The sequence below is a fragment of the Neofelis nebulosa genome, chromosome X, assembly GCF_028018385.1.
Source record: "Neofelis nebulosa isolate mNeoNeb1 chromosome X, mNeoNeb1.pri, whole genome shotgun sequence".
Taxonomy (NCBI): Eukaryota; Metazoa; Chordata; class Mammalia; order Carnivora; family Felidae; genus Neofelis; species Neofelis nebulosa.
In genome coordinates, this window is record NC_080800.1 from 41,062,891 (window position 1) to 41,089,950 (window position 27,060).

Consider the following 27,060-nt stretch of genomic DNA (forward strand, 5'->3'; position numbering starts at 1 on the left):
GTGACCTGAGCTGAAGTCAGACATCCAATCAACTGAGCTACCCAAGTACCCCAGAAAACAACTTCATTTCTGATTGAGCTTTCTGCTGGGCAATTTGCCTTGGTAATTCCTAGGGTTTCCCTACTCCTAGGGTTGTGCCATAGACCTGGGGTCTTAGGATCATTGGGTCTTGGTCCACATAGGTGCCTCTGAAATGTCACCTACAGTGTCTCTGCGACCCTTCTGCTGCCTCCAAGTTGCATCTGGGGCCCGGGAACGTTTGGGATAGTGCCTCCGATCATCTGTCGAGATGAACCATACAGCTACTCCATGAGTTCTGCTCTTCCCTGACTCACTGTCAGGAAGAAGAGCTCAGGTGCTTTTTGCCGTGGGGCCCAGAGACTTCTCTCTCCCTTCACCCACCCCCAACCCAGGGGAAGAGCCAGTAGAGTTCTGCTCTTTCCCCAGAGTCAGTGTAGACAGACACTGCCAAAGGGCGCAGTGAGAGGAGGGGAAAAATTTGTGGCTATTTTAAAAACCGACCACACCCTCCGCGCCTGGAGTTTAGGCTTTTGGAAAAAAATACCAGAGACTTTTTGCATTTTGCCCAGCCACATCCCTCCCTTCAGGTGAGCAGGGAGCCATCCAGTTGCTTAAAAGAGGAGAGGAGGGAAAAGTAAAAATATAGGGAAGGAAAAAGTTATACTTTAATATTGGAAAATAATATCTCTGCCACCAAAGAGAAGATGGGGACAGAGGTAAGTGGATATATGGCTCTATAGTGGAAAGTGAGAGACTCTAATAGTTTCATTTTCTCTATGTAGTAGGAGGGAAGTTCATTTGTTGACAACAGGGGAGAGGGTGAAAAGAGGGATATCAGAGGTCTGAGGTGAGCAGACCAGGTTTGAATAGTCATAATGGAACCCAAGACTAGGAATTGACGTGGAAAGTGTAGGATTTCAGGGACCACTTCAGGTTGACTATTATGACTTATCTGCCCTGTGGGGAAACTTCTTGCAACTGTGTTTGCAGGCACAGGGAAAGCCCAAGGCAGGGTTTAAACGGGGCGGGGTGGGGGTGGGGAGCTGTTGCCAAATGAGTAGTAATGAAAAGCCAGAAGGTCAGGGAGTTTAGGTTATTGGCAGAAGCGTTATTAAAACAATGGTCTGGGGTCTCTTTGCCGAATACGAAAAACTGAGACCAAAGTGGACGCAGTGGTCAATGAGGCTGGGGAACAGAGAGGATTTGAACGAATGGCTAGGGAGAGGCAAAGTGTGGGCAGACAGCAGGATGCTTCAGCTAACGATTTCAGAGGTGGAATAGTTTCTGTGATGAAAAAGATCAGAGATCTCTGGCGATGTTCTTACTTTTCCAATTGGAACACCTTCCCCAGGTGAAGGTGAGCAGATTTGCTTTCTATCTTCCATTAACCTTACAACAGCTTCCTCCAAGGGGTGTTCACTATCCTGCTGAAACAGAGCAAAATTATCCTTTTTAGTTCTCTTTTAGATTTCAGGAACTTCAATCTGCTTCTCGGACTTCCTGTCACGTTTTCATCCATCCTTGAGTACATATCCCTGCTTATGGGTCCTTTTAAACACTGATCTCCCGAGACAGTCCACCATCCTACCACTCTAGTTCTGTAAATGTCTTTCGCTCACGTGTCAGAACGGGCTAGGTTATGCAGCGGTAACAGGTGCCCCCCCCCCCCCAATCTCACAAGATGAGGACGTACGGGGGTGCTAAAAATCATCTGCATTTTACAAATGAGAAAAACTGATCTTTGGTGTCTGAAAAGGTGCATAGCCCTCAGCGGGCAAAACCCTAAGGAACACAACACTTCACAAAGGCTCCTCCTGACCAATTAATTGCGCTACGTGAATACGCAGCCTCCGATTCCTCCGGTCCACCATGCAGCGTGCAATTGCGTATCTTTATCTTAGCGGAGAAGTGTTCCCATCCAGAACTCAGGAACACCCACCCCGGGGGCCGACGGGGACGCTGGATGTGGATAGTGACCAGGAGCCCCGCTCTAAATAGTGTGGGGCGAGTCTGCCTACGACAGAGACGACCAGGCGGGGGACATAAAACAGAAGAGTCGGTGGAGTTCTCCGGGTGGGGTCCACGTCCCGTCACTGGGTACATTCTGTACACACGAGCCCCTCCCTTGCCTGAAGTCGATTCCTGAAGACTTGACTTCACTACGGAGGAGCTGGGGAAAGGTGGGGTCTGGCTCGGTGCGCCCCAACCACCGTCCCCACCCCGCAGCAACCCCGCCCAGATCTGGCAGAGCCCTGGGCGATCCCGGGCGGGTGAGGAGGCGGGGAGAAGCTGCGAGGTCGAAGGCGGGGCGGGCGGCTGCCAAACCAGCCAATAGGCGGCTCTCCAGCGGCTGAGCCGAGAGAGGGCAGGGGCGCCGACACCAGCACCATCGCCTCCCAAGTTTCCCCTTGTGGATGCAGGGCGCGGGTGGCTCCGCTCCTCCCGGCGCAGAGGGCCCCGAAGAGGCCGGAGGAGCGGGCTCGGGACGGGATTTGTGAGGAAGGGGAGAGGACGGGCGCCCCACCCGCTCGCAGGGTGGGGGGCTCGGTGAACGATGAAGGGCCGGCGGCGGCGGCGCCGGGAGTACTGCAAGTTTGCGCTGCTGTTGGTGCTCTACACGCTGGTGCTGCTGCTCGTCCCCTCCGTACTGGACGGCGGCCGCGACGGCGACAAGGGCGCGGGGCACTGCCCGGGCCTGCAGCACAGCCTGGGAGTGTGGAGCTTGGAGGCGGCGGCGGCGGACGAGCGCGAGCAGGGCGCCGAGGGGCGGCCGGCTGCCTCGGGGGGCGCGGGCCCGTCCCCCCCGTCCCCGGGCAACCTCAGCGGCGATGTCGCGGAGGCGGTGTCTCGCGAGAAGCAGCACATCTACGTGCATGCCACCTGGCGCACCGGCTCGTCGTTCTTGGGCGAGCTCTTTAACCAGCACCCGGACGTTTTCTACTTGTACGAGCCCATGTGGCATCTATGGCAGGCGCTGTATCCGGGCGACGCCGAGAGCCTGCAGGGCGCGCTGCGCGACATGCTGCGCTCCCTCTTCCGCTGCGACTTCTCGGTGCTGCGGCTCTATTCGCCGCCCGGGGACCCCGCCGCGCGCGCCCCGGGCGCGGCCAATCTCACCACGGCCGCCCTCTTCCGCTGGCGGACCAACAAGGTCATCTGCTCGCCGCCGCTTTGCCCCGGCGCGCCCCGTGCCCGCGCCGAGGTCGGCCTCGTCGAAGATGCCGCCTGCGAGCGCAGCTGCCCGCCCGTGGCTCTACGCGCCCTGGAGGCCGAGTGCCGCAAGTATCCGGTGGTGGTCATCAAGGACGTGCGCCTCCTCGACCTGGGTGTGCTGGTGCCTCTGTTGCGTGACCCCGGCCTCAACCTGAAGGTGGTGCAGCTTTTCCGTGATCCACGGGCCGTGCACAACTCGCGCCTCAAGTCCAGGCAGGGGCTGCTGCGCGAGAGCATCCAGGTGCTGCGCACCCGCCAGCGGGGCGACCGCTTCCACCGCGTGCTGCTGGCGCACGGCGTGGGCGCTCGGCCCGGGGGCCAGTCCCGCGCCCTGCCCGCCGCACCGCGCGCCGACTTCTTCCTGACCGGCGCGCTCGAGGTCATCTGCGAAGCCTGGCTGCGCGATCTCTTGTTCGCGCGCGGAGCGCCCGCCTGGCTGCGGCGCCGCTACCTGAGGCTGCGCTACGAGGACCTGGTGCGGCAGCCGCGCACCCAGCTGCGCCGCCTGCTGCGCTTCTCCGGGCTGCGCGCTCTCGCCGCCCTCGAAGCCTTCGCGCTCAACATGACGCGGGGCGCGGCCTACGGCGCAGACAGACCCTTCCACCTGTCGGCGCGCGATGCCCGCGAGGCCGTGCACGCCTGGAGGGAGCGCCTGAGCCGAGAGCAGGTGCGCCAGGTGGAGGCGGCCTGCGCTCCAGCCATGCGTCTGCTGGCCTATCCTCGCAGCGGAGAGGACGACGACCTGGAGCCGCCTGTGGATGAGGAGAAGCCGCTGGAGACCGAGGCCGACGGCGCCACGTAGCCCCCCGTCGTGCGCCCCCGGGACGGATCCGGGTAAGGTTCGGGCTAGGGAAGGGCCTCTGGGGAGCTCAGACCAGCCTGCGGGGGGTGGGGGGGGGGGGAAGTGGGGGTGGGTGCCATCCCAGATCTCACCGTGTCTGAATAGATTCGAGCGGGTGGGAAAGCGCTGCTGGTAGAATTTGGAAGAGTCTCGGGATCTCCAGCTTAGCCACTTGCCCCCTCCGAGGAGGGCCGTGCGACGAGAGGGAGGGGGTTAAGTTTGGCTGAGGGGGAAAATAGGTTCCCTCTATGAAGTAGGAGGTAAGGTCGGTCACCTGTTGAGCATGGGGCGAGGAGAGGGAGGGGGAAGAGAGGGAGAGGAGGGAAGAGGTCTGAAGAGAGCAAAGATTTGAAACAGTCATAATGGAACTTGAGACTGGAAATTGACATGAAAAGTATCGGATTTCGGGGACTATTTGAAGCTGTTTTTTTGTTGTTGGTTTTTTTTTTTTAACCTTGACACCGCTCTGTCCTGTGGGGAAACTTGGCAACACGGAGAAAGCCCAAAGCGGGGTTTGGTGCACAGTTATGGGCTCCTCTCCTCCCTACCCCTAATCTGTTTCATACTTACTCTCTGTCTCTCTCTAATGCTCAGCTCCAGGGCTTTCCTTCTAAGTTACCAAGCATACAGGTGCACAAAGGCCTCTCTTGAAACGGTTTTTGCACGTGTGTGTGTCTCAGGGTCTGGTATGGTCGCAAAGAATGGACTCTGCTTTCTCCTGGCTCCTGTAGCATTTTCCTTCCCCCCGCCCCCCAAAGGCTGGCGTTTGCAGGATATTTGACCACATCCCATTCACATCAGGTCACAAAAGCTGCCTGGTCAGCTTCCTCTAGTGCCCACAAGACCTTAGCGCCGGGCTTCCCGCATTCTGCCGCATCCCTTTGAGAGATGGAACCTTTAGAGGGACAGTAGCACCTTTGGCTGTGAAAAGACAGCCCCCACCCTCGATTTTTTGTTCTTTCTCTATAAAGCATGTGTCGTAAGACGCTAAGATGGGTCATAAATGACCTCAAAATGTGTTCAGTGTCCGTACATGGTTGGGCTGAGGGAAGAGTTTGTTCTGCATGATGCTGACCTTAGGGGTCTAGTTAGTGGCATGGGAACGTGTTTCCCCAAACTGAGTGCAACTCTGTGCCTTGGGAGGGTGCAGCCTTCTGCGCTGTGCAGTCCGGAGGAGGAGGAGGAAAAGCCAAGCCTCGAGGGCGGAAGTGACTTCAGTTTCCATTCATTATTTTATGGTGTAATTCAGTATTCCCCTGGGATGAAGCTCTGAGGACAAAGTGGAAGATGTTAATAAAGATGGATTTTGTTGTTCTTTAATAGACCAGGGTTGCAGAGCGAGTTTGCTCCCAGCAATCAAGTGGTTTTCTGGGTCAGTTTCTGTAATTGCTAGGAAGTCTGTGTTCTTTCCTGATTTCCAGAGCAGAGGAAGGTAAGGCATAGTGTGACTTGTCACGTCTTAACAAAAACATCCTTTCATCTGCTAATCCTGTTTTTGCAGATGTAAGTAATGAACCAGCCCCTCACCCTCTCTCTCAGGCCTGAGGGAAGAAAGCCTCTCCAGGACGAATTCTGCAGCATTTTATGACTTTAAGAAAGGGGGGGGGGGGGTGCCTGGGTGGCTCAGTCTTTTAAGTGATGGCTCAGGTTATGATCGCACAGTTTGTGGGTTTGAGCCCCACATTGGGCTCTGTGCTGACAGCTCAGGGCCTGCTTGGGATTCTCTTTCTCTCTCTTGCTTTCTCTCCCTGTCCCTTCCTGGCTCGCATGCTCTCTTTCTCTCTCTCTCAAAATAAATAAACTTTAAAAAAGAACTATCTCTCAGAAACCTTTATGGTTTTCATTTTTACTATCAGTTATTCAGCTCTGGCTGGGGCAAGGTAAGAAAGAGAACAGAGAGGAGGACAGAGTGTATAATCTTCATCCTCTAGGAAGCTAGAATCCGTGTTGGTAACAGTGATTATGGAGCAGACGCTGGTGCTGCTGTTTGGAAGGCCAACGAGGCTCCCTTTGCAGGGACATTTGGGAGCAAGCTTTAGGCTCTTCCGCACGTTAGTGACTGAGCCCTCCTTCCCACACTTCTGCTGAAATTATCGGCCGCTACCATGTCACCCCCAACGAAACAGTGGATTTGTTAAAATGCATGTATTCCTGGTTCCTAGAAAGGTAACGTCGCTGGCCAGGACTTTCCAAAAACCTGTCACGCCCTGCTCTAGGGAAGGGGATGGATCCTCACATGCCATGCATCGAGCTAAGTAAGCACTGTACACGTGCCATTACTTTGGTCTATCATCAGTTTTACAGATGACGAATCCAGGACTCACAGAAGCCAGGTGACCTGCCCAAAGTCACACCAGGGCTGGGGAGGGTGGGGTAGCCTTGGTGTTAGACCCCAGAGCTCAGAATCTCTCCTTCTCTGGGCCCCTTGGCTTCCCCTGGCGGTACCTTTGGCACTCCGGCCAGGCTGGAGTGGGAGACACAATTAGCTTTATTGTTAGTGAGTTCCAGCCACTGGACAAATCCATAAAACGTCTCCGGGCTGCCCACGGCACCTATTCACCTTCCCCCTGGCTGTCCTTCACATGGGACATCATCGCGTGCCCTGTGACCTGCGTGCCCTGTGACCCGACCAAGAACCAAGGGGGGTTTGCTCCTTGCTGAGTCGCAAACACACCGGGTGGAGTTGTTGCACAAGGGAAACTTTATTTGCATCAAGTAAGGAGAGCACGGGAATAACTTCCAAAGCCATGACTCCCCAAGAGTCAGGACAAATATTTAGATGGGGGAGCCTGGTTTGGGGGGGGGGGCAGGTGTCGCCGTGCGCGGCTTCGCATGCGCCTTAAGGAAACATGTGTATCCACGCCCTGTATGTTATGTCAATGAGGCTTATGCTCCTCCTTGGGCGGAGACTTTATATTACAATGAGGTACTGATAGTTGTAGGTCATTTTAGAGGTCGCTCCGGGGTCCACAGGTGCGAGTGGGGAGGGGTTAGGCTCAAACCGGTCAGGGTGGTTTTGGTTCCCATTTGCCTAAGAGAGAAGCTGGAAAGAAGAGTTTAAGGGAAAATGTGGAACTAAGGTCAGTGAGTACATGCAGGTGACAGTAAAAGTCAGGCATCGGGGTCTAGCTGGTGACACCCCTAAGCTCAGCAGTGAAGGGAGGAGGGTGCTCCGCGTCAGTTCACCCGAGTACCTTCTGGATGGTCCATCCTGGACAGCCAGGATCTGGCAGGGAGGGAGGGAGTGCACTTTTTTTCCAGGCTGGGTGGGGACCAGAGCGCCATCAACCCGAGTCCCCAAGGACTATTCCATCTTTTCCACCTTCTCGGCTTTCACTTACCAGCTTATCCTCCCAAGGATAAGGCTACAAGACCATAGCCTCGGCAACGAGCATCACTTCCTCACACAAGGACGCTGCAGCGTTGTTAAAATGCAGGAAGGAAGCTGGTTAGCGGGTAAGGAAGGGGTGGAGGAGTTTTCCCTCGCCTGTCTCTCCTTCAATCTGGTTATAAAACCGTCCCAGAACCCCCACCCCCAGCCGACTTCCTTTGACCTCTCACTGGCTAGCACTTGGTCACGTGACCGGCACTAGCCCATTAATTGGGGAAAAGGAGGGGGCTCCTTGTGATCGGCTTAGACCCGAGATTCTCAGCACCCCCGAACAGTACCTTCACCTGAGGAGCTTGATTGATTGGTTGATTTTCAAATGCTAGTACCTGAACTCCACTCCTAGATATTCTGATTTTACGGGTGTGGGGTGGGGTCCAGGCACTGGAATGTTTTATTTACTTATTTTTTTAATGTTTATTTATAGTTGAGACAGAAAGACACAGATCGCGAGTTGGGGAGGGGCAGAGAGAGGGGGAGACACAGAATCTGAAGCAGGCTCCAGGCTCCGAGCCCGCAGCACGGAGCCCAATGCGGGGTTCAAACTCACAATGAGATCGCAACTTGAGGCAAAGTCAGATGCCCAACCGACTGAGCCACCCAGGGGCCCCGAGGCACTGGGGTGTTTTAAAAGCTCCCCAGGGGATTGTACTGTGCGGCCAAAGTTGAGAACCACGGTGGGACCTGGACTGGTCATGGGTCATCGCCCAGGCGGTGCTCTTGCCCCTGGAACAAGATCCAGATAGGGACTGAAGGGCTGTTGATGAGCAGAGAACTGTGGGCCACAGCAATTTAAGTAAAGGCACTTGGAGCTCTGAGGTTCCAAGAAGCTGGAGGGTGTTAATATGGAAAGGGAAAAACATCTTCAATTATTCATGGCCCCGTTTACCACTCTCTCCCATTCCTTCGAATGCTTTGTTGTCTCTAGCTTCTTACTTAATAATCCATCATTGTGCCCGCGATCCGGTGCTATTCCAAACAGACCCATGTGCTATCCTGTCTTTTTCAGCGTGTCTCCCTTTCATTTCTGCCCTTGGGAAGCCCCAAGATGTCATTCCTGTAGGCATTTAAGCGGCCTTTGGTCTTAGGGTGCCTGGGTGGCTCAGTCAGTTAAGCGTCCAACTCTTGGTTTTGGCTGGGGTCATGATCTCACCGTTCCGAGTTCGAGTCCTCATTGGGCTGCCAGTGTGGAGCCTGCTTGGGATTCTCTCTCTCCCTCTCTCTCTACCCCTTCCCATGCACACACACTCTCTCTCTCTCTCAAAATAAATAAAATAAAAGACACCCTGGTCTTTGTTCTTGACAAGATATAGATGGGCCCTTTGAATGAATTTAGAAAAGGAGGTAAGCGTGCTGTAAACTAATAACCCAACGATCAGAAAGCTTTCTAAGGACACTATCCAGACAGAAAAAGAAATGACCAGCCACCACCAAATCCCCAACAAAGCATTTTTTTTAATATTTTTTTTTTTTGAGAGAGAGGGAGATGGAGAGAGAGAGCACACGCTAGGGAGGGGAAGACAGGAAGTCAGAGCATCCGAAGCAGGCTCCTGCACCAGTAGCAGAGAGCCCAGTGTGGGGCTCCAACTCAAGAACAATGAGATCATGACCCCGGCCCACGTTGGATGCGTAACCAACTGAGCCACCCAGGCACTGAAAGGTGAAACAGGTTTTTAAAACCCGTCCACATCCAAATCCTTAATGTCCCCTTGTGAGGTTAGTGCTGCCTCTGATCAAGACATTCTCCGAGCTCCCCTGTGGGTGGGGCTGCCTTCCCAAGCAGGACCCCCTCAGTTGATGGTGGATTTGGTGTTTAGGAAAAATCCAGACTCAGTCAAGTGTGGCAGGTGAGGCAGGGGGAGGAGGCTGCTCCTGCGAAGTGAGGTGTGGCCATAAGGTAGTAACCAAGTCATTTCTTGGCACATATGAAAATCCGTTTTTGTGTTAAGGTGCAGGAACCCAGGATTTTGAGCCTGGCCCTTCTGGTTACCTCTTTTTTTTAAATGTTTATTTATTTTTGTGAGAGAGAGTCGGCGGGGAGGGGGGGGTGTGGCAGAGGATCCAAAGTGGGCAGAGAGCTGATGCGGGGCTTCAACTCACAAACCGTGAGATCATGACCTCAGCCAAAACCGAGAATCAGATGCTTAACCGATTGAGCCACCCAGGCACCCCTCTCGTGGTTACTTCTTTTTTTAAAAAAAAATTTAATGTTTATTTTTGAGACAGAGAGAGAGAGAGAGAGGCAGAGAGGGAGGGAGACAGAATCTGAAGCAGGCTCCAGGCTCTGAGCTGTCAGCACAGAACCTGACACGGGGTTCAAACTCACAAACCGTGAGATCATGACCTGAGCCGAAGTCGGACGATTAATCTACTGAGCCACCCAGGAGCTCCGTGGTTACTTCTTGACTGACCTTGGGCAAGTCCCTAAACCTTTTTTGGCTTTAGTGTTCTTACCAGTAAGAAGAGGAGGTCAAGAGGATTTTCAGGGCTTCTTGGAGCTGAGGGGAGGCGACATTTATTGCGTGCCTAGTTTGTGCACTGTTACATGCTTAATGCGTGTTGTCTGAGTGTGTCTTCACCTCAGCTTTATGAAGTACACAGTATCCCCATTTTTGGATGGTGAAACCAGCTCAGAGAGGTTGGGTAATTGTCAAGGATAACACAGCCGGAGGATTGTAATCAGGTGCTCTCTATCTTGAAACTAGCATCTAAAATTATTTTACAAATAACATAAGCACACGGTGGAGAAAGAGCTTAAAACTTAAAATAACCCGCCAGTCTTACTTCCCAGAAGCAACCACATGTGTTTCCTAGAAGACAGACATGTCTTGGGGTATCTGTCTAGAAACGTTTTATGTGAAATCAAACATAGTTAGCCTTTGCGGTCTAGTTCAGTCTTCTTATTTTTATTTCCTTAAAACATTTCTAATTGAGTGGGGCGCCTGGGTGGCTCAGTCGGTTGAGCGGCCGACTTCGGCTCAGGTCATGATCTCGCGGTCCGTGAGTTCGAGCCCCGCGTCGGGCTCTGTGCTGACAGCTCAGAGCCTGGAGCCTGCTTCGGATTCTGTGTCTCCCTCTCTCTCTGACCCTCCCCCGTTCATGCTCTGTCTCTTTCTGTCTCAAAAATAAATAAACGTTAAAAAAAATTAAAAAAAAAAAATTAAAAAAAAACATTTCTAATTGAGAGGTAATTGACATAGGACACCGTGTTAGTTTCAGGTGAACGACTACTGATTCAATATTTGCGTACATCGTGAAGCGATCACAGTCTAGTTAACGTCTGCCTCCGCTTGTAGTTAATTTGTTTTCTTCTGATGAGAACTTTTAAGATCTACTCTCTTACCAACTTTCAAGTGTACCATACTGCATGTCCACGACTTATTTATTTTATACCTGGAAGTTTGTGCGTTTTGACCCCTTTCACCCATTTCGCCCGCCTGGCTCTGGAAAGTACCAACCTGCTCTCTCTCTGAGTGTGTTTGTTTTTGGATTCCCCACATAAGTAAGATCATACAGTATTTGTCTTTTTTCCATCTGACTTATTTCATAAGCATGATGTTCTCAAGGGCCATCCATATTCTCGCAAATGACGAGATTCCCTTGTGGTTTGTGGCTGAATAATCCTCCGTCGTGTATATCTAAGCCGTAGTTTCTTTATGCATTCCTCTATTGTAAATAATGCCACAGTGAACACGGAGGTGCAGGTATCTTTTTGAGTTAGTGTTTTTGTTTCCTCTGGAGAAATACCCAGAAGTAGACTTCCCCGATCATGTGGCGGTTGTGGGTTTACCTTTTTCAAGGAACTGCCATACTGGTTTCCGTAGTGGCTGCACCAATTTCCATGCTATCATGCATTTTTGCTTCCATCTGCTTAAGTCCAGAAACATGACGGCTCTGATGAGAGTAATCAAGAACGTGACTCTGAAGAAGAGGGTGGAGAGAAGTCACAAGTTCCAGATTCTAAATCGCTATTTTGGGCAAGTCCTCGAAGTCCGGCGCTGGACAGAACACCCCCGGGGAATTCGTCGGCGGCTGTACATTCTCTCTTCGCCAGCCCGTGGCCACCAGCCGAGGGCACGGATGTCACCTGTGTTTTGGAGAGTCTCAGTAGTGATTGCATTTAATAAATATGAGGGCGGGGCCCCTGGGTGGCTCAGTCAGTTAAGTGTCTGACTTTGGCTTAAGTCTTGATCCCGTGGTTCGTGGGTTCGAGCTCCACGTCCGGCTCTGTGCGGACAGCTTGGAGCCTGGAGCCTGCTTTGGATTCTGTGTCTCCCTCTCTCTCTGCCCCTCCCACACTCACATGCACACTCGCTCACTCTCTCTCAAAAAATAAACATTTAAAAAGTTTTCAAAAATAAATACAAAGCCATATTTTTCTTTCCATAAGCTATTTAGGGACATTTTTAGGAACTCTTTCAGTATCTCTGTGCTGGTGAAAAGACGGGAGGGGAGGTTGCTTTTCATTCTGAAAGCTGGATTTTTAAAAAATGTTGACTGTTTCGAGACTAAAATTGTATATGCTTTCAGGAATTTGAAAGTCTGAGAATACCGGCTGCTGATGGTTGCCATTATGTTCTTACAAAATTATTTTCTGTTTTTCTGTGGAATGTTCCAGCAGCTAGCAGTGTCATAACGTACTGCTGAGTTCATGCACTTATCCTTTAGAGGATCAGTAACGTTTAGGGAAAGATTTATGGGCTTAAGCAAGAAACTTAGTACCAGCTTGCTGTAATAAGTTTTTACCTATTCAGATTAAACTTCATGATTCTTTAGCTTTTGTTTAGGGGTTTTTCTGAGGATCTTTTACGAAGAATCTTTTCTAAGGCACTGTTCTCTTACCTTTTTTGTGCCAGTGTTTCAGAAAATCGTGAACTGGATTCCTCTGCTTCCACTAATCCAGTGACAAAATCTAATGTGTGAGGTATGATACAAAGGGCACAGGAATCGGGGCACCTGGATGGCTCAGGTCATGATCTCACGGTTTGGTTCACGAGATCCAGCCCGTCACTGGGCTTGTGCTGTCAGCGTGGAGCCCGCTTTGGATGCGCTGTCCCCACCTCTCTCTCTGCCCGTCCCCTGCGTGCACGCTCTCTCAAAAATAAATTAAAAACTAATAAAGGTTACAGAACTAAAATAATGAAACTTGGTAAAACATTATAGGAGTGTACTTTAACATATTTCATTAGTTCCCAGTCCCAACGTGACATTGCTACGTTTTTTCATGTTTATTTATTTGGGGAGACAGAGAGAGGCAGAGAAAGAGAGAGAGAGAGAGAGAATCCCAAGCAGGCTCTGTGCTGTCAGCGCAGAACCTGACGCGGGGCTCGATCTCGTGAACTGTGAGATCGTGACCTGAGCTGAAATCAAGAGTTGGGACGCTTAACTGACTCAGCCACCCAGGCGCCCCTCATTGCTACATTTGTAATCGTGCGTGTTAAGTATGTGTCTAAGAAAAACGCTACAGTAGGATGGCTTTACAGGTGACCTTGCACACTTTTTACATTTTGAGAGGTAAAGTTCTTTGAAGTTGCTCTAGTGTTCACTCCCAGCATTTCTGGGAGTGTCTGTTTCCCAGACTTTCAACAACGTGGATTTTCCCTAATTTTTTCATCTTGGCTAGTGTGATGGGTAGAAAAACGCTTCCCCCCAGAGCCCGGGCTCTCTCTGATCCCACAGCGCCTCTCAGACCGTAAATAATTGCCTACATGTCCGGTTGTGGTGACCAGGATGCCCCGACGAAATCACCTTCTTAGCCTCCTGGACTCCACATGTATTTGACAGGTGTCGTTCCCGTGATCCCTTCTGAAGGACTGGGTACACTGTGAAATCAAAATGATCATCTTTATATAAAACCAGGCAGACACGTGACCGCCGGCTTAGGACTGGCCTTGTGGTGGTGTTGCAGTGGGTTCTACCTATTGACTTTGAACTTCCACTATTTCGGGATGCTATCACTGGGGGGATTTGGCTGATTTTAAATAAGGTTTAACCCGTTGTGCACGGTCTCGGTGCTCCTGAGAGCCCTCTTTGTTGTCTGGGGCAGCGGGAGGGCACAAATGCCCCTTTGCAGTTGTTGAGGAAGGATTCAGAGGGTTTTCAAAGAGGTTTTTTTCAGTCTGGGCAGAGATTTTCTTCCCATGAATACAAATGTCATATAAATAGTCCGAGCGATGCTTTTAAAAAACATTTATAAGCAGCTGGCTTAAAATTCCTCAGTATGCCTTTTCTCAGGCTGCTGGCAGCATGAACAGCCCGGAGAAGACCAGAAACTGAAAAACGCACAACTGGTCTTTTATGGGTCTGAGTTCCAGCTGAACAAAGTGACTTAGAAATGAACCTCTCTCCAGGCACCTGGGTGGCTCAGTCGGTTAAGTATCTGGCTTTCAATTTTGGCTCAGGCCATTGTCTTGTGGTTTGTGAGTTCGAGCCCTGCGTGGAGCGTGCTTAGGATTCTCTCTCCCTCTCTCCCTGCCCCTTCCCCACTCTCTCTAAATAAACTTTAAAAAAAATTTTTTTAATGTTTTATTTATTTCTGAGATAGAGAGAGACAGAGCATGAGTGGGGGAGGGGCAGAGAGAGAGAGGGAGACACAGAATCTGAAGCAGGCTCCAGGCTCCGAGCTGTCCACACAGAACCTGATGCGGGGCTCGAACTCACAAACCGTGAGATCGTGACCTGAGCCGAAGTCGGATGCCCAACCGACTGAGCCACCCAGGCGTCCCTAAATAAACATTTTTTTAAAGTAAAGAGAAAAGAAATGAACTTCTCTCTTTTTCTTTCTCTCTCTCTCTCTCTCCCTCCCTCTCTCTCTCTCAGAGGTCTCCTGGCTCGTCATTCTCTTGCTTTGTAGTGGAACTGAAGGAATTGGCTCTATTGAGAGAAACATTTCTGCCTAGGTGCGGTATAGAGTAAGAACAGTAAGGACTAAGAAATAGCCCTGGCCCAAGTTCAAGAACATGGGGAAGTGGAGAACCCTTTGGGAGCCGAACAGGAAGCAGTTTCAATTGGAGAAAAGTTGCAGACCTCAGGGATGTCTTCATGAGAATTGGAACCCTTCAGCTTTGCTCCCTGCCTACACCACCCCCCCCCCCCCCCCGCTCCGCCCCCGGCCCCGCAGGCACCACGCCAGCATCCGGGTGTGACAGCTTCTGCAGCTGCCCTCGTTCACATTAAAGACCGTCGGGCTGGATGCTGATAATGGATATTTCTCAGTGAGGGGGTTAAGGGGCTGTGAAGGGCGACCACCACGTCTGACTTCAAGGATGACCGCGTTCAGAGTGAACAGACTGCCCTCCCCTGAAATCAACATGAGTAGCAAGGAGCTTTGCTGTAGGGCGACATTCTGGAAACAGCCACTGAGGCAGACGTGTGTTTGTGCGTGCAATGGAAGCCCTTTCTATTAAGCCTTTCTTTCGGACAGCAGTGCTAAAAGGAGCCCCAGAAGGCACCGGGCGAGCCATGAGGACGCAGGGCAGTCCCTGGGCCCTGCTGGCCAGATGCCTCAAATCCGGCCGGAAATGAGACTGTCTAGAAGGCCAGCTTGGAGAGATTCACATGGTGTGATTAATGTCATTTGGTCGTGGCAACCAGCAGGCCAGAAGCAGAGGAACCAGCCTACCTGAAAAGTCAGAAATGGAACATGACAGAAACGTTTGTTAAGGTGTAGGGAGCAGGTAGGGGCTCAGGACCGTGAGTTCTTTTGTAAAGGTGGTAAACTGAGGGAAGTCGGGAGCAGGTGCCAGCGTGAACTTGGGAGGAGGCCAACTGAAGCAGTTTTTACATACCAGACAGATCAGGTGAGCTGCAGGGAGAAAGACCCCAGAGCTTTTGAGGTCACTCTCCCCATGGCTGAGACCAGACTTTACGAGAAAGGACTCGTCACCGTTTCAGAGAGATCATGGGAACAGTAAGCCAAAACTACTAAAATCAAGAGTGTTTTAAAAATAGGACTTCCTTTCAGACAGCCTAGAGCTGGCATATGTTAAATGTACGGATTTTAGAAGCATGATGAAAGTAGATGGCCCTTTCTTGCTCTAATGAAGGATATCACCAACATGGATGTAATAAAGGAAAATAATACATTTTTTCAGGTTCTGCAAACAATAAAAAAGGTTACCCTTTGTTGTCTTTCTGTGCCCTGTCCCCCCCACTCACCCACCCCACCCCCAGCTAGGGATGGCAAAGGGGACTATCTCGCAAAAAAGGAGGTGGTTGGCTGAAAAAAAACCCACACAAGCACACTCTCCCAAAGATAACAGCATTCCCAGCACTACTGAATTCCTTTTACATTTCTTCTCTTTTTATTTCCCAACAAAGGGAAAGAGAAATAGTTTTGAACTCAGGAAAAATTCACATCCTGCTCCTAAATATGGCAATTTCCGGCAGTCCTACGGGCCCAGAGGAAGAGTGGTTTCCCCACGCCAACACCCTGTGCCAACGTGAACCTGCCCTTGGCCATGGGGCCATTTTATCCCCTACTGAACTCTGGACAGGGCTAGATCCGGGTAGAGCTGACACGGTGCCTCACTCTACAGGAAGAGATGGGCACGGACGCCATATACTGGCTAGACATCCTAACCTGTGAACCCTAAAGTTGATCGGGGGGGGGGGGCACCCCAGGGACCCCCTCCCCCACCTGCAGCTAACTCCACGGACCAGTAGCCCCTATGGGGGCCAAAGGGCTGCCTGAATGACAGATCCAAGCTCCCTCACTTCCTAGCCACACTAACCCGAGCCGCCCCCCACTTGGTAGATGACAAACATGTGCAGGTGGGCAATCAAATCTATGTTCTAAGATCCTGACTCAGTTCCTTTACTTGAGTCGGGAACAACTTTACTCACAAAAGCAATTATGTATGCCAATTAAAACTAGACCTCGGAGCAGCTCAATGAAAGGAAAAAACAAAAGCCAACTTAGGCAGACTTAGCGGTTTCCAAGTTTTATAAATACTGGTTTGGAGCACATTTTATTCATTTTGTTCTCAAGCGAGCTCAGAAACTTGGGACATTTTTCGCTGGGGGTGGGCATAATAAAACTAGAAACATGCCATTATTTGATCCCGTTCTATTGGGGAAGTATAATGGCCATTTAATTTGGGCTCCGGCTGACTCTGGAGCTTGACCAAATGACTCGCATGGGTTGAGGTTTTCCTTGGAATTCTGGAGTGGAGAGGTGAGTCCTTTTCTCGCACCGTGAGCAGGGAGGGGGGCGGGGGGGCAGTTCAGCTCCTGGACAGCTGCCAGCAAGTGGCTTCTCCCCTAGTTTCTCCCCCTACTCCCTAGGCATGCGTTTTTGTTTTTTTTTTTTAATTTATCAATTTATTTTTTATTTACAAAAATTTTTTGGGGGGCGCCTGGGTGGCTCAGTCAGTTAAGTGTCTGATTTCGGCTCAGGTCATGATCTCACGGGCTGTGAGTTCGAGCCCCGCATCGGGCTCTGTGCTGACAGCTCAGAGCCTTGGAGCCTGTTTCAGATTCTGTGTCTCCCACTCTCAGCCCCTTCCCCGCTTGTGCTCTGTCTGTCTCAAAAATAAACATTAAAAAAATTAAAAATAAATAAAAATAGAAAATAAAAATTTTTAACATTTGTTTATTTTTGAGAGACAGAGCACGAGCGGGGGAGGGGCAGAGAGAGAGGGAGACACAGAATCGGAAGCAGGCTCCAGGCTCCGAGCTGTCAGCGCAGAGCCCAGTGCCGGACTTGAACTCACGAAGGGTGAGATCATGACCTGAGCCCAAGTCCAATGCTTAACCCACTGCCCCACCCAGGCACCCCTGTGGGTTTTTTTTTTTTTTAAATTCAGTCCCTGTTTTCAATTTAAGTGAGAGTTGCTTCAAGGATTAAATCCCACTAGTGCAAATATAGTGGCAACACCCCTCCCCCCTCTGCCCTGCCACTTGATTTGTCAGACGGAAAGTCTGGAAATAATTTATAACGTTTATGCTATTTAAGTACATTTCTAGCTATTTGGGGGGTGCGGTTGTATTAGCAAACTAAATGTTTCCTATTACATTTCTCTTTAGAGTCACAGTGAGGGAGTGCTTGCCCTTTGACATTTCTGGGGTTTCAAGTATTATTTTAACATCATCCCCAAGCATCTTCCTTAAAAAAAAAAAAAATCTTAATGGCCCTATTGTCGTAAACACTGTCAGTCATTTCCGTTTTCCTTAGCGCCGCATTTCACCCATTGGGGGTTAAAACAGGAGGGTTAAGAAAACTTAAAAACGGGTTGACAGATAATGTCAGGAACGCCGTCCACAGAGGGTGAGACCGGGCTGGGGTGTTGGGAGAAGACCCCACGAGCACTCGTGGCCACTGAAAAGGAGCCTAACGCCGGTCCTCAGCCCGTCTGCCCTGGAGGGGATCCAGGAGGAAGGCTGTTACAATGGGCTGGAAAGTAATTCACCCGTGATAGCGGGGCCCTGCTGAATACCCGGAAATCTCAGCCTCCCCCCCCAGCCCCAGCCCAAGCACCACGTCGTCGCACCGACTCATAGCATCTGGGAAGCAGCTTTCGGGGTGATCAAGCCGGGGTGCCTCACCTGGCACAACTGTGTGGGCCGGGACACGTGCGTACCTCCGGAGGCGAAACGAAGAAAAACTTGGAAAAGGGCCGGGGGAGGGGGGGGAGGGGGCGGCGATCTACAAATGCAGTGGGAGGGGGAAGTGAGCTGCCCCGTGCCCCTGGGGGGGGGGTAGGGGGGGCCGTACCTGACTCCAGCCGGGCCAGGAAGGCCACCGAGAGCGGCAGGGCTGCAAGTTCATTTGGTGTGGCCGTTCTGTCGTCAAACTTGAAAGCCAGCAGGAAGTTGATTTTCCCCCCTCCCCCATGCCAGCTTCGAAGGTTGGCCGAAGTGTGATTAAAATGCTAAGCGCGTGCCTCCCTGAGTTATTCTACCGGAGGGCAGGGAGCCCGGGCCAAGCCAACTGCACGCAATCGCAATCGCAGTGAGGCTCCATTCCCTTTGATGGCACTGAGGCTAGCCAACCAGCTGCGTTTAGGGCCCGGCTGCTCATTTAAATAATCAGGGAAACTGCCGCACCTGAGGGAAAATACACGCAACTCTTGGGAGTATGACTTTGAATCTGTAAGTAAACAATCGTTTCTTTAAATACATTTTTAAGTTTATTTATTTCTTTTAAGACACGGAGAGGGAGAGTGCGCACAAGCGGGGGAGGGCCAGAGAGAGGGGACAGAGGATCTGAAGTGCTGACCGCAGAGTCCCATGGGGGGACTCAAACGCATCAACCCCCACGACCTGAGCTGAAGTCGGATGCTTAAACCAACTGAGCCACCCAGGCGCCCCAACAATCCTTTTCCTAAAAGCGCAAGGTGGGGGCGCCTGAGTGGCTCAGTCAAGCCTGACTTCGGTTCAGGTCATGATCTCTCAGTTTGTGGGTTTGAGCCCCAGGTAGGGCTCTGTCCTGAGAACTCAGCCTGGATCCTGCTTCGAATTAGGTGTCTCCTTCTCTCTCTGCCCCTCCCCCACTCGCAGTCTGTCTCTCAAAAATGTTTAAAACATTTTTAAAGAAGTAAAAGTGCAAGCAAATTTGTGAATTGAGCATGAAGGAAAGACTTCACACTTCAAGGCCACATTTTCTTAAAACAACCCTTTTCCACATGCTTCACAAAACAGTAATGTACTGAAATCTCTATAATTCTGGAAATTAGTTGCACTAACTTTTTCAAATTATCTCTTTTCAGGGCCCCTTGGTGGCTCAGTCAGTTAAGCGTCCAACTCTTGGTTTCAGCTCAGGTCATGATCTCATGGTTTTGCCGGTTCGAGTCCCACATCCGGCTCTGCACTGTTAAGTGCGGAGCCTGCTTCGATTCTCTCCCCCTCTCTCTGCCCCTCTCCCACATGTGCTGTCTCTCTGAAATTAAATAAATAAATAAAAAAAATCATCTCCTTCGTGTTATCATACAGAGTAGGTCTTTTTTTAAATTGAAGTCTTAGGTTCCAGTATTAAGAGTCGACATGTATAAATTTTTAAAAAAATTTTTTTCAACGTTTTTTATTTATTTTTGGGACGGAGAGAGACAGAGCATGAACGGGGGAGGGGCAGAGAGAGAGGGAGACACAGAAGCGGAAACAGGCTCCAGGCTCCGAGCCATCAGCCCAGAGCCTGACGCAGGGCTCGAACTCACGGACCGCGAGATCATGACCTGGCTGAAGTCGGACGCTTAACTGACTGCGCCACCCAGGCGCCCCATGAGTCGACATGTATATACATTACAAAGTGATCTCCATGATAAGTATAGTCACCATCTGTCACCATGCAGCGTTATTACAAAATATTATTGACTACGTTCCCTATGCTGTCCTTTGCATGCCTGTGACTTAGTTATTTTATCACTGGAAATTCAGTGTCCTTAGTCCCCTTCACCTATGTCACCGATTCCCCCACCCCACCCCCTTTCCTCTGGTAACCACCTGTTTGGTCTCAATATGAATGTGTTTTGTTTGTACCTTTACTTTTTTAGATTACACAGTATTTGTCTTTCTCTGACTTATCTCACTTAGCAATAATACCCTTTAGGTCCATCCATGTTGTCACGTATGGCAAGATCTCATTTCTTCTGGTTAATATTCCATTGTATGTGTATGTTTGTGTGTGTATCTATATATACACACATACACGCACAAAAAAATACACACACGGGGCGCCTGGGTGGCGCAGTCGGTTAAGCGTCCGACTTCAGCCAGGTCACGATCTCGCGGTCCGTGAGTTCGAGCCCCGCGTCAGGCTCTGGGCTGATGGCTCAGAGCCTGGAGCCTGTTTCCGCTTCTGTGCCTCCCTCTCTCTCTGCCCCTCCCCCGTTCATGCTCTGTCTCTCTCTGTCCCAAAAATAAATAAAAAACGTTGAAAAAAAAATTTAAAAAAAAATACACACACACACACACACACACATACACAACATATCTTAAAAAAATTTTTTTAATCTAGGGGCGCCTGGGTGGCTCAGTCGGTTGAGCATCCGACTTCGGCTCAGGTCGTGATCTCATTGTTCGTGAGTTCGAGCCCCGCGTTGGGCTCTGTGCTGACAGCTCAGAGCCTGGAGCCTGCTTCGGATTCCGTGTCTCCCTCTCTCTCTGCCCCTCCCCTGTTCATGCTCTGTCTCTGTCTCAAAAAAAAATAAATATTTTTAAAAAGTTAAAAAAATTTTTTAATGTTTATTTATTTTTGAGAGAAAGAGGGGATGGAAGGGCACAGAGAGGGAGACAGGATCCCACGCTACAACAGAGAGCCCGATGCAGGGCTCAAACTCACAAACCTTGAGATCGTGACCTGAGCCGAAGTCAGACAATTTAACCGACTGAGCCACCCAGGAACCCCAAGATTTATCTAATTTTTAATCTTTTCAAAGAACCAGCTTTGTTTCATGGATTTTCTCTAACGTTTTTCTGTTTTCGGTTTTACTGATTTCTTGTATTTATTTTCATCTTGTTTTTTGAGGTGGGTGTTGATCATCCATCTGAGACCTTACATCATTTCCAGTAAAGCATCTAATACTATAAATTTCCTTCTCAGCACTACTAGTGTCTGTGTCTCACAAATTTTGATATGTTGTGTATTCATTTTAATTCAATATATTGGTGTTGTTTAATATTCCGCAGATTATTTACAAGTGTGTTCTTTAATTTCCAAGGGTCTAGAAAATTTCTTGCTCTTTTTCTACTATAGATTCTTAGTTTGATTCATCATTAGAGAACACACTCTGTATTATCATTTCAATTCTGTGAAATTTGTTCAGGTTTGTCTTATGAACCAGGATATGGTCTAGGTGGTGAATGTTCCCTGCGTGCTCAAAAAGAATGTGTTTCTATTGTTATTAGGTGGAATGTTGCATAAATGTCAATTCAGTCTTGCTTGGTTGATGGTATTATTTCGTTCCTCTATATCATTGTTGATTTTCTGTCTAGTGAATTGTATCACTTGTTAGAGAGAGAAGTACTGACGTGTCCCACTATAGATGTGAGCATGTCAATTTCTCCTTTCTGTTCTTTCAGGTTTTGCTTTTAAAAAATTGAAGTTCTGGGGCGCCTGGGTGGCGCAGTCGGTTAAGCGTCCGACTTCAGCCAGGTCACGATCTCGCGGTCCGTGAGTTCGAGCCCCGCGTCGGGCTCTGGGCTGACGGCTCGGAGCCTGGAGCCTGCTTCCGATTCTGTGTCTCCCTCTCTCTCTGCCCCTCCCCCGTTCATGCTCTGTCTTTCTCTGTCCCAAAAATAAATAAAAAATGTTGACAAAAAAAAAAAAAAAAAAAGAAGTTCTGTCGTTTGCTGCATATATACACATTTAGGATTGCTATCTTGTTGGTGGGTTCAACCTTTTACCATTACATACTGTCCTTTGCTGTCCCTGGTAATTTTCTTTGCTCCAAGGTTTATTTTTACCAGATATTAATATAACCATTCCTCCTTTTTTCTGATTTTTAAAAATTGAGATGGAATTCACATACCACAGAGTTCACCCTTGAAAGTGTTCGATTCAATGGCTTTCAGCACATTCGGAAGGCTGTACATTGATCACCACTATCGAATTCCTGTTTGTCTGATCATTATTTAAAAGTAGCAATTTATTGGGGCACCTGGGTGGCTCAGTCAGTTGAGCGTCCGACTCTTGGTTTCAGCTCAGGTCAGGATCTCACGGTTTCGTGAGTTCGAGCCCCACATCGGGCTCCAAGCAGAGCCCGCTTGGGATTCTCAGTCTCCCTCTCGCTCTGCCCCTCCCCTGCCTGCGCTGTGTCTCTCTCTCTCTCTCTCAAATAAACTTCAAACAAAATTTATTTTAAAAGTAGCAATTTATCAACCAAGTCATCAGTTTTCACACAATTTCAATAACTGTAGTAATTTCCTCGAACCACCTGTAGAAATTCCGAAATGATGGCATTGTTGTTTCAAAGCACTTGTTCTTTACTTGACCTGAACGATCCCCCACTTTTAGCACCACTGCAACCTGAAAACCTGTAAGCTGCTTGGTGACCTTGGACTTGGCTATGGCAGCAGCTCACTAGACCCCTCTGTGGCAAGTGTCTGGGTCTCGCACCACCGATTCCCCTTTCAATTAATGTTTGTATGGCTTAATCCTTTTCATTCTTTGACTTTTCGACCTACCTATAAGGTATTTGAAGTGAATTTCTTGTAGACAGCATATAGTTGGGTCATGTTTTTAAAACCATTCTACTGGTCTCTTTTTGGTTTTGTTTTTGTTCTTTTTGAGAGAGAGAGAGAGAGCAAGAGCACACACACTGGAGAATTGGGGAGGGGCAGTGGGAGAGGGACAGAGAGAGTCTTAGGCTCCACACCCAGCTTGGAGCCTGACTCAGGGCTCGATCTCACAACCGTGAGATCACGACCCGAGCCAAAATCAAGAGTTGGATACTTAACCGACAGAGCCACCCAGGCACCGCAGCTCATCTCTTTTTGTGTATCTGTGAACTTAGACCACTGATACTTAATGTTATTATTGATATTATAGGGCTTCAATTTGCCATTTATAAAACTTGATTAGTGTTTGTTCCCTGTTTTTTGTTCCCATTTCCCTTTTTGTGCCTTCCTGTTAGTTACTTGAATATTTAAAAAAAAATTCATCTTCGGGGCGCCTGGGTGGCTCAGTCAGTTGAGCGTTTGACTTCAGCTCAGGTCATGAACTCACGGTTCATGATTTTGAGCCCCGCGTCGGGCTCTGCGCTGACAGCTCGGGGCCTGGAGCCTGCTTCGGGTTCTGTGTCTCCCCCTTTCTCTGACCCTCCCCTGTTCATGCTCTCTCTCTCTCTCAAAAATAAATAAACGTTAAAAAAATTAAAAAAAAATTCATCTTATTTGCAGGTTTTTTTTAAAGTTTATTTATTTTTGAGAGAGAAAGAGTACAAGCCGGGGAGGGGCAGACAGAGGGGGAGACACAGAATCTGAAGCAGGCTCCAGGCTCCAGGCTCCGGGCTGTCGCCACAGAGCCCGACAGGGGGCTCGAACCCACGAGCTGTGAGATCATGACCTGAGCCGAAGTCGGACGCTCAACTGAATGAGCCACCCAGGTGCCCCTGCAGTGTTTTTTTTAATGTCTATGTTGAGAGACAGAGTGCGTGTGTGAGCAAGCACGAGTCGGGGAGGGGCAGAGAGGAGGGAGAGAATCCTAAGCAGGCTCTGAGCTGTCAGCACAGAGTCCAACTTGGTCACAAACTGTGAGATCGTGACCTGAGCCAAAATCGAGAGTCAGACATTTAACCGACTGAGCCACCCAGGTGCCCCCCATCTAGTAGGCTTTTACAATTTTGGTTATTGTACTTGACAGCTCTAAACTTTCCATTTGGTTCTTTTTTAAAAAATATTTTCCTGCCAAGAATTTCTATTTTTAAATTTGTATCAAGCGTGTTCCTGATGGCTAACTGAAGCATAGTTATGAGAGTGGCTTAACATCATTTGCAGATAATTCCAGAGTCTGTGTTGGTTCAGTGTTGGCACCTGTCACTTACCTTTTCTCATTCAAGTTGAAATTTCCCTGGTTCTTGGCTCGATAAGTGATTTTTTAAATGTTTATTTGTTTTTGAGAGAGAGGGGGAGGGGAGAGAGAGAGAGAGAGAAAGAGCATGAGTGGGGGAGGGGCATACAGAGAGGGGGGAACAGAGGATCCCAAGTGGGCTCTGACATGGGGTTCGAACCCACAAACCATGAGATCATGACCTGAGCCGAAGTTGGACACTTAAGTGACTGAGCCACCCAGGCACCCCTGCAGTGTATTTTTTTCCCTTCATGTTTATTTTGAGAGAGCAAGCGAGCAAGTGTGAGCAGGGGGGAGGCAGAGAGAGAGGGAGAGAGAATCCCAAGCAGGCTCCAAGTTGTCAGCACAGAGCCTAAGTGGGGGCTCAAACCCATGAGCCACGAGATCATGACCTGAGCCGAAGGTGGACGCTTAACTCAGCTACCCAGGTGCCCGGACAAGTGGTTTTTTGTTTTTGTTTTTGTTTTTGTTTTAAATTTTTTTTTCAACGTTTTTTATTTATTTTTGGGACAGAGAGAGACAGAGCATGAATGGGGGAGGGGCAGAGAGAGAGGGAGACACAGAATCCGAAACAGGCTCCAGGCTCCGAGCCATCAGCCCAGAGCCTGACGTGTGGCTCGAACTCACGGACCGCGAGATCGTGACCTGGCTGAAGTCGGACGCTTAACCGACTGCGCCACCCAGGCGCCCCAAGTGGTTTTTAAATTGTATCCTATTTGGGATACATTTGAATCTCTGAATTTTATTTACATCTATTTTAGCAGGTCTCCGCGGACACTGCTGGGGGAGGAAGGGGTGCACCACCTGGTTCCTGGCAGGTGGGGGCGGTAATCTAGAAGTCCTAGCTTCCCCTGGGCCTCTGCTGACAGGAGGGGGGATTGTGTGTGTGTGTGTGTGTGTGTGTGTGTGTGTGTGTGACCATTTACGTTTCCGGCCTGCTGGCATCTTCAGTGTCTATTCCGGGACACAGGGGAAACAGAAAGGCAACCCAGGGAACTCATGGCTCCGTCGTCCCTTATTGTCTGTGGTCGCTCCACCTTCTTTCCCCCACCGTTTAGAGTTTTATCTCTGTCTTACATATCATGTGCGGGGATTGTAGTTAAACTTTGTACAAGGAATAAGGAGAAGGGCATTTACTCTGGCTTATCTGGAACTAGCGCTAACCCTTCTGGAAATTTTTTTTTTTATATATATTTATTGATTTTTTGAGAGAGAGAATCCCGAGCAGGCTGTGAGCGGTCCGCACACAGCCTGACTCGGGGCTTGAACTCACAAATCCGTGAGATCATGACCTGAGCCAAAACCAAAGAGTCAGACGCTGAACCGACTGAGCCAACCAGGCGCCCCGAAATTACCTTGTCCGTGTGAATCTTTACGGCACACGTTTCGTCATCTTGAAGACGCTTCTTTCCCCAGGCTCGGCGTCACTAATCCTCTTGAGCCGATGGCCAGTTTCAGCACGTTGAAACATAATGTCAAATCTGGCACATGGCCAGGGCAAGGGGAAGGATCACAAGGGAGCAAGAAACTGGTGGCAGGACTAGCGCAGGGTATTGTAAGGAGACAAAGAGTAAAGTTCAGATGCCGCAAAGTAGGAAGCTGGACTTGTTGCCTACAGACAGCCCCCGTTTCAGGGAACAGCCGACTCTTGTTGGCATGATTTATCATGCACGTGTGAAGGATGGAGGGTGCCGTGGTCAGTGCCTGAAGGTACTGCTCTGATCCCAGGCCTTCCCCCGCTCTACGCAGCTGGTCTCAGAAAGTTCTCTTCTCGGGGCGCCTGGGTGGCTCAGTCGGTTGAAGGTCCGACTTCGGCTCAGGTCACGATCTCACCGCATCGGGCTCTGTGCTGACAGCTCAGAGCCTGGAGCCTGCTTCAGATTCCCTGTCTCCCTTTCTCTCTGCCCCTACCCCGCTTGTGCTCTCTCTGTCTCAAAAATAAACATTAAAGAAAAAAAAGAAGAACGTTCTCTTCCCAACAGGTGCCCCCTCCAGCAGCAGTTGCAGAAAACGCAGTCATGCGGACGGGGGTGCCCATCGTTCTCCTATCTTTATCCTCACCAAACACCTCTTGGGCCACATTTTCTCCTGGCCTGTCCTCACAAAGCAGAAATGACAGTTACTGCCTCGGTGTGGATTCCCAGCACTGGATGATGCAGCTTCCATACGGAAGGTCACAGGCTTCATGTTTAAGAGGCCTTTACGCCGTCAGGGTTCAACAGGCTTTTCTGTCTGTGGATTTCTGTGTCCTGAAGTTCAAACGTCCTTTGTTCCTTCCCTTCCAGGTCAGTCACCATGAACCGGGGCGCTCAGCATGTTGCCCCAGCACCGGAGAAGCCACACTGTGGAGGCGGTGTCTCACGCTGTCACAGGCTGCGACTTGGCTTGGTACCCACGGCTGTGCAATTCTGCAGCGCGGGGATATCGTGAGTTCTTAGATAATGACCGATGCGTTGGTTGCAACGCAGTTTTCAGTAAGGAAGTGACCGCACAATGTGGATAATTATGCCCATAAAATAGGAAGAGCTTGAGTTCCCAGCCCGAACCTGCCTCTTCTGGAGCCGTTGCAACAGCGCGTTCTCGGGACAAAGAAGAGATGCAATTTGGTTTAAAGTGGACTCATTCGGCTTTTCTTCAAATAGCCCCCCCCCCTTACACCTGCCCCCAAACCAATTTTTGAAAAGTAATTTCTCTCCCTGGGGTGGGAGAACCCTACGGACCCGAAACAAGATTTTGCTTTCAAGTTTTTCTGTCTGGTGTTTTTGTTTTTGTGCTATTAAATGACCCCGGGGTCATTGTTAACGACAAGATTTGTTTTGTTTTGTTTTGCTAGGATGCAGATTTCATGATGAAGTTCAGTTGCGTGGTTGGGGGGGGGTAGGGTGGGAGGGAGAAGCTAGTCTACATACAAAGGAATATGAAGGAAACTATATTGAGTTCAAGAGCCTTAGCAGTAATCCAACACTCAAAGCCTGTTAACAACTGTTGTAGGCCAGAAGTTACAACACAGACCAGATTTAAAGTGTTTCTCTTAATCCTAAGGCACATTTCAAAAAAAATCTCCGAAATCTGTTGCTGTGATTAAAAAAAAAA

The 27,060-nt window shown here is 49.8% G+C and overlaps 1 protein-coding gene across 4 annotated transcripts; it reads left to right on the top strand.

The window, feature by feature from the left end:
- The first annotated feature begins 2,345 nt into the window (after nt 1-2,345).
- Nucleotides 2,346-26,775, top strand: CHST7 (carbohydrate sulfotransferase 7). Of its 4 annotated transcripts, none has more exons than XM_058713965.1 (2): nt 2,346-4,068; nt 14,283-15,586. In XM_058713965.1, the coding sequence occupies exon 1, from the start codon at nt 2,576-2,578 to the stop codon at nt 4,034-4,036; it is 1,461 nt and encodes a 486-aa protein (XP_058569948.1). In that variant the 5' UTR covers nt 2,346-2,575; the 3' UTR covers nt 4,037-4,068; nt 14,283-15,586. The 4 variants fall into 4 exon arrangements, with proteins under 4 accessions (XP_058569948.1, XP_058569947.1, XP_058569949.1 ...); XM_058713964.1 differs by lacking the exon at nt 14,283-15,586 and adding an exon at nt 11,340-12,238; XM_058713966.1 differs by lacking the exon at nt 14,283-15,586 and adding an exon at nt 11,345-12,238.
- The last annotated feature ends 285 nt before the right edge of the window (nt 26,776-27,060 follow it).